General features: G+C 42.7%; 1 protein-coding gene across 1 annotated transcript in view; it reads right to left on the minus strand.

The window, feature by feature from the left end:
- Positions 1–7,467, minus strand: part of SHC4 (SHC (Src homology 2 domain containing) family, member 4) — a 29,251-nt gene that overhangs the window by 6,224 nt on the left and 15,560 nt on the right. The window contains exons 5-8 of the mRNA XM_010077138.1: positions 6,605–6,658; positions 3,323–3,374; positions 1,934–2,060; positions 7–84 (exon numbers count right to left, since the gene is read on the minus strand). Of these exons, the coding sequence (XP_010075440.1) occupies positions 7–84; positions 1,934–2,060; positions 3,323–3,374; positions 6,605–6,658 (311 nt within the window). The remainder of the gene's footprint in view (positions 1–6; positions 85–1,933; positions 2,061–3,322; positions 3,375–6,604; positions 6,659–7,467) is intronic.

Consider the following 7,467-nt stretch of genomic DNA (forward strand, 5'->3'; position numbering starts at 1 on the left):
TCTTTCCCTGGAATTTCGTTGTAATATTCATGATCCTCCCTCTCCCGTGAATTCCCAGCTGATTCATTAGCATTTGCTGCCTCACTGAAAAAAATATTGGGGGGGGGGGGAAGCAACTGAAACTGATGTAATCAACTGCTTTCTAGTGTAGGCAAACATCCCCAGTGTTTGTGCATTGCACAATACACAGATTAGCCATATGGAGACTGTAAAGGCCTTTGGGCTTGAACTTTCAGAGCTGTTTATTTTCCCAGTTACTTCTGTCTGAATTAAAAATGGAATCATCACCCTTCAGGGTGCAGGGAGGCACAGTCATTTTCTTATCACCAGGCAGCCCAGACCCCTTTTCTTTGCCTTGAATAGATACGAGAAACTTTAAAAGAAGTGTGCCAATGCATCATTCATTTAGGTTTCCAAGATGTAGACCGTAAAACTAATTCCTCTGGCTTCTTGTCGTAACTGTATAAATCTAGGGATTGCTGGGTGGGGCTTACAATCGAAAATTAGAACCTCGTGGCATTTCGTTAGACAAGCCTGCAACTGTTCTAGAAAATCAATTATTGCTATTAAAAAAACAAAAGTCATTTTCCCAAGTGGAATGTACCTTGATTTTAATAACCATAATCAATATAACAATTCTGTTTCAGCTTGAAGAAAACACTGAATGACACAAAGGAGAATGCCCAATGTTTTTCTTGAGCTAAACCAGAATGATGATAGTTTAAATGTACAGCTGACACACTGCAAAACAACAAGGTGCTTCCTGTACTGTCTCCGGTCCCAAAATAAAAAGCTCATCTCAAATCTTACTTCTCTGTTTAACAAGAATATAATTGGATAAAAGGCCTCGAGCAGGAAAGAGATAAAGTTCAAGTAGTTGATTATGTGATATGCAGTGCAAGTATTTGATTATGTGATTCATAGGGAAGTGGGTGACTCATTCACACAGCAATATCCAACTTCTCTGCCTGAGGACCGTTCTCCGAGGCTGGCTGCGGGTTAGGCTCAAGGAGGGAATCTAATTATCCTCTTCCACCTCTCCTTGCTCTGATTTACTTGTGGCATAACCCAGCAGAGTTTCATAGGAAAGGCTCTTCCTCTGGTTATTGCCCCCAGGGAAACCAGACCAGTATTAGCAGTGGAATGGGAATAATCACTATGTACAATGAAATAAATAAAAACCTGACCTGGGGCTGCTGCTATGTAATAAAACCAGTTCTGTTGCATTGCACCAGGCACTGCACCAGTGACACCGCCTGCACAGCAACTCCTCGTGCTCAGGATGTAGTTAAGTGGCATTACAGCTTTACCTACTCATGGGAGGTAGCAAGTGACCAAATTTGGCTGTATGGTAAAGACAAGACTGAGAAAAACAGGCATGGCTAACCTGGGAGGAAAGCCGTAAGTTAGAGCAAGAATTGTGCGTCCTGAGCAATAGAAAAAGAATAGCTGAAATGGAGAATTGTGATCCAAAAATTAATCTAGTTTTAAGCAATGTGCAGGATGTGAGCAAAACAGCAAAAAGGTGAAATACAATTGCTTTTTTTTCACCACCACACACTTTCCACAACTGCAGCAAGCTTAAATTTGGCATGGGTCAGGCCTGAGCTCAGTGTGTGCATGTGCTGTATGTACTTACTTGGGCAGAGTAATTTGAACATTTGTTAATTTACCTGCATCATTTAAGAAAAGGCTGTTTTAGCTAAGGAGCAGTATAGCTGAATTCTATGCTGTTATGTGTCTGTATAAATGTCACTGAAATCAACGGAATAAGCTAATTTTAGTCTGTTATACTCTGTACCTACAGCATATACTACAATTAGCATATGTCCAGAAAGCATATGCAAAGCATCTTCTGCCTGGATCACACTTTGGAGTATATTGTTCTCCTGAAAAGTACTAAAGAGAAGAAAGTGACTGAGAACATGCTGACCTTTCATTAGATGTAACCAGGCTAGATGGATTCTTCAGGTACTGTTTGAACCGGAGCTCAAAAGCCTGCCCTATGGTGTTGATCACCTCCTGCGCCATCCCATTGGGACATTCCAGTATGTGGCATGCTGCAAAGAGACACCTTACTTTAATTAAGTAAACACAATTTATACTAGAAAATAGAGACACATGCTGTATTGCTTAGAGCAGAAAAGCTGGGCATGAAATTATGCATCTAGATAGCTTTAGGACATTATACAGACTGAGCTTTTTGATGTGTTAAGGAAATTGCTCTAGGTATTTTTTTAATCATCATATCAACTTATACCTCAATAAAAGAAACTCTGCATTTATGCTTCCTGCATGGAGTGCTCTTGTCTCTGCTTTGCTCTCCCCGCCTGTCAGTAAGCAGAAGCAAGGGAGAGAACCAGCCCTGCCAGTTGCAGTTTTCCTGTGAAACAGCATGAAAACACAAGCGGGGGTGGCTCCGGCAGCCTGGGGCAGGGCTCCCTCCGGGCAAGACTACACTTCTGCCACCAGCCCTCGTTCTCACGCACAGCCTCAGGAAATCCCCCTCCAGCCCTGCCTGCAGGCTGCCAGCATCCAGGAGCTCTGCACATCCCAGCAGCAACACTGGGACTTACCCCAGGGTGCCCTAAGTTAGTCAAAATAGCAATGCAGGTGATGAGCAGGTGATGCAGCTACAGAGAGGCAGCAGGCCAGGCTATAAGGCTCCAGACCAGCTTCTCCAGATTTTAATCCTGATTTTTTTAAGCCATCCATGGCACCTTAGAGTGAGCTCTCCTGTAAGCTGCCTCTACACCAACTTCACAGCCATCGGCAGTGTTGCTCTGAGAACCATCTGTCATGAAAGAAGCAGCCATAGGGCCAGTCTTTCTTCTCTTGCGGGCAAATGAGAGCTGTGCAAAAGGGACTTATCCCCCAGGCCAGCCTCCAGAGGCAAGAAAGTCGCATGCACCTGAGTATATTCCCCCCTCTGCCTTCCAGCAACACACACAGGAGCCCAGGTTAGATGAGGCGGCTCATTCACTACCCTTCCCACATCTGGCAGTTGCCCCAGAGCAGGGCAGCTTCTCACCTCCCAGGCTCTGCCCTTCCTCCCCAGGCAAGGCCAGCTTGGGAAGGCTGCTGCCCCTGCATGGAGCCATAAGCTAGTACAGCCTCAGTCTGACCTGAAGATTCTCACTTGGCACAAAGACTATGGTGTGTAAACTCACAGCCTGCATACCATTACCCATATCCATACAGGAAAGTCAGAAATTGTACAGAGCTTTTCAGTAGCTTTCTTATTTTAAAACTCAAACAATTCCTTGGTACAGATAAAGCAATCATATAAACATGTATAATAATTTGAAAATTGTTTCCATACCTCTCTGATTAACAGGATCCTTTGCTACATATGCAACATAGTCTGTTGTATCCTATAGGGAAGAAGACAACAAATGCCTTTAAAATTATCATTATGAACAACCCTACCACGACAGCAAATCATCTGAGTATAAAGAGATATATTTCTAGCTTTAAAAAGTGTGCTTCTTTCAGGGAAAACAACTGGAGGTGCTGGAGAAGTGGGCTAAGTGACACACTGGTGGCTATCGACACAGCAGTTGTCCTGGAATCTTTTTCTTCTAATAAATAAATACACTAGACCATTTGGCATTGTTTGGGTCTTCAATAAACTGTGTTTTCAATTCCAAACTCTGCAACAGGAGTAGAAACACAACTGGTGCCCCATCAGCAGGCAATGCTGCTCTCTTCCACTGCTCCCACAGAGCCCAGAGGCTCCCCCGTGTAACGCGTTAGGGCTGCGTGACTGCCAGGGACAGCTTTGAGCTGGGACAGTCCTTATCAGTATCAATGGAAGATAAAATAGTGCTAAAATACTGCAAAAGGCAAGTCAGAATATTCCCAATTTGTAGCACAAAGACTGAGTTTTGAATGCATCTTAGAGAAAAGTTTGTCGTTAAAACATTGCAGAATACAATAGGTATCTGATCTCAATCACTGCTGCCTGATTTTAGTCCAGCTACAATCAGGTCAAATTACTCTGGACCTCAAGGCTGTTGCTGAGATCAGACAACCTCAGTACAACCAGTTGTCCATTTCAGATTCTCTTTCCAGCCCACACTGAAATAACTCTCACTTCTTCTAGTGAAGCTGAAAAGGAAACTGGAATAGAAAAATTAACATTTCTAGTCATACTGCAAAAGCAAAAGTCACTTGATAATTCAGTGTTATAGTAAAAATGGTGAGCTAATGAATAACATTCTTTTAATTATTAAAGATGCATTTTGTTATTTTGGATCTTTAAGGCGGGATGGGGAAAATGCAATTCGCAGCTTAAAGGCACGGCTCTCTTGAGGGCAGATGCAATCAGCTGGCAGGAAACAAGGCCCCCATTTGCAATATGCACAAGAACAGTCATTTAATAATTCACAATGAATGACACGAGAGGCAGGTCTTAGGGCCAGCAGAACTTGTCCTAGATAATTTTTTAAAAATCTCCAAAGTTAATATTAAAACAAAGCAAGCTAAATATTTCTTACACATTTAATGAACTCAATTTCCTTCCTTTTCCTGTCAGGTTTTTCTTAAATTTCATAAATATTTTAGGATACAATTTGAAAATAAATTAGATCTAGAGACCAACTAAAGTAACTGGAGCAGTACCTGCTATTTTTATGTCTTTGTAATGTTTATGTACATGCATGGATGACTTTGCTTTAAAATAAAGCCAGAATAGGCTTTATTCTTGGGCAGAATATTGCTGCTCCTTAACAGTGCAGAGCAACCCTGAACTGTGTTTAGACCCTGAATGTGAGGCAGGTGGAGAGACGTGTCCTGTGGAAATTATCTCCCATTTATATGTAAAGAGAATTTTAGAAAAATTACCTGAACAAGCCGCTAAAATTGCCCCTTACGTGAAGTATCACTAGATTTGTAGTTACCACCGCTAAGACCTCCATTTTACATATTCTCCCAGTAAGAAAAGTGTCACCAGCTGCACCACCAAGCCCATTCCCTGCAGCACATCTCTGTGCAAGCACATCACATGGTGGTCCTGCCATTAAACACTGACCAAACCCCATCTTGTGAGATCTGATGTCTGATGGCATCATTACGCAAGACAAATGCAGGATAATAATATTAAAAAAAAAAAATAAAAAAAAAAACAACTAAAAAAACCCCTCAAAAAGGTAAATGAGCCCTGGAGAATTGCCCATCCCACCCACTGAGCGGAGGTCAGAAAATACAGCCCTGAATTTTCCCAACTGGAAATGTTACATAAGGACAAACCAGACATCCAGGAGCTAGGACATAGTACATACTTCATAAACAAGCCAGCTTAAGGACACATTTAAATTGTTCAACTATCAAGAAAACTGGAATTTGGAGATGAAGCTTTGTGACGCTCAGCACGACAATGTACCAGCACTGGGAGCTACCTGGGAATCCATGGCAGGAAGGGTCTGCAAAGCCCAGGGACTGTATTGTACCACGTGGTGAATTAGGGTAGCACAGGCATCTGAAGGGGAAATTCAAATTTCTTAGACTCTCAAAATGCCTCAAGCATTACATGGGATCATTAAGGACGCAGCACTTGGGCCCCAGGCTGGTGCTGTGCCTGCCTCCTGGGTGCAGGACCAATGCACGGAGCCTGCGCAGCAGCTCCCTCCCTGCTTCCCAGCCCAGCGCCGGAAAGCTCCTGCTCTCCAGTAGCGTGGGCAGCGTCTCTCAGAGCAGAGAGACTCAACGCATCACCCAGGTCACTCTCCTGAGAAGATCCATCAGCACACAGGGTCTGTTCCCAACTGTTTTCCCTCGCCTGCTCCTAAACCCAAAGAGGCAGACCTGCCACTTCCCAGGATCTGGCTTCCATCCCGGTGTTATCATGAGCATGACCCACAGCCTTCTCTTTTCCCTGTTCCATAACAAAAGAACAGGGAGACATTTAACAAAATTGAAGGTTAGAAAATTCAAAACTGATTAGAACAAAACCTACTGTTTTCATAGCTCACAGCGTGTGGAATTCAGACCGCTGGCAGGGCTGGGCTCACTGAGGTTCCAGGAGGGAACAGGGTTTATGAATTACCAATTCCCCACTTAAAATCACTGCAATGAAGCATTTGGCAAAGGACAGAAAACCTCTTGCTTGAAAACACCGATGACTTCATGGCTATGATACTAGGAGAAAAATCTTCTTCTTGCACATATGGGTTATGCCACATCTGTCTCATAGGAACTGTTTGACTCAAAATTCATCTAAAAATGTAGAGGTGCCAGTGCTGACTGCTTTTGTGACAGGTATTGGATTCCAGGGACCACAGAACTGATGCAATTCCTATGTTTGCGTGTTCTTATTTTTAGATCCCCAAGTCTGAGGGCTTCTGAATGAAGTGAGGCTCACTGACAGGCAACAGGAAAGTTAACTGTTCGTGTCTATCAAAGATCCACTGAGTCTCTGTCCCATATCTCCCTTCCAGTCTCAGTCCCTCAGTTTTCTTGTATTACTGGTCATGATCCAGAAGTGTGGTGTACTCTGTTAGTGCTTGTGGCTAGGAAGGGATGAAGCAAAGTATTTGCAGGTACTTTTATTCTCATAATAATTTCATTATACCTGCGGAAGGATCTCTTATAAATCAATACTTACTGGGTCACCTCCAGAAGCAAATGAGATGGACTGCATGTGATGGTTGGCAATAATCTGAAAAGCATGACAAACTAGTTAAACATGCTCATGCGCCACACATTTAGAAAACAGCAGAGCATATACCTTCATCGAGCAAGCAGTTAAGTTCATGACAACACAATCCATTAATACATGCACATATCATTTGTGAAGGAAGAAGATAAAAATAGGAATATTTTTGAGACTACCCATTCATGTTTAGTAATGTCTAGATCCCCAAGTTAACTTCCTTGAAGGGTTTTCAGAATGAATTCCACCACCAGCTTCTAACCTGGTCAGTATGAAGCTAAATGAGACTTTAAAAGGGGAATAACTGGAGACAATTAATGCATTTACAAAGTCTTGAGGTATGAATTCATTTTAATTTATGTAAATGTATGGTGTACACAAAGGTAGCATTTTTATGAATAGGCTCCACTAATACTCTGATTATATCTCCCAGCACTATCACCAAACTGTTACCTGGTAGAGGTTTCACTAGCCAAACCTACCATCAACTTTTCATGGTTTCAAACACCACCTCATCTCCGAAGACAAACTGTTCTTTATTATAAAATGAAGTGCCATAGATTATGCAGGTGGGAACACAATGAAACATGGTGGCAGTACAAGAATAGAACAAACAGGATTTTCCATTAGCCAAAGTCTAGTATAGAAAGACTTACAAAGAATTCCAAGACAGTCCCCTGTGTGGCCCTGTGTGCAGTGACAGGGCATATTAGTGCATTTGGAAAGATCTGCCTGGGTGGCTTTTAGTCCTGTTATAACCAGCAACAGGTTAAAAGGACCATGCTTTACCTGCCAACCCCAGAGCTTTGCCTGGT

Source organism: Pterocles gutturalis, unplaced genomic scaffold (genome assembly GCF_000699245.1).
Source record: "Pterocles gutturalis isolate BGI_N339 unplaced genomic scaffold, ASM69924v1 scaffold23123, whole genome shotgun sequence".
NCBI classification, from domain to species: Eukaryota; Metazoa; Chordata; class Aves; order Pterocliformes; family Pteroclidae; genus Pterocles; species Pterocles gutturalis.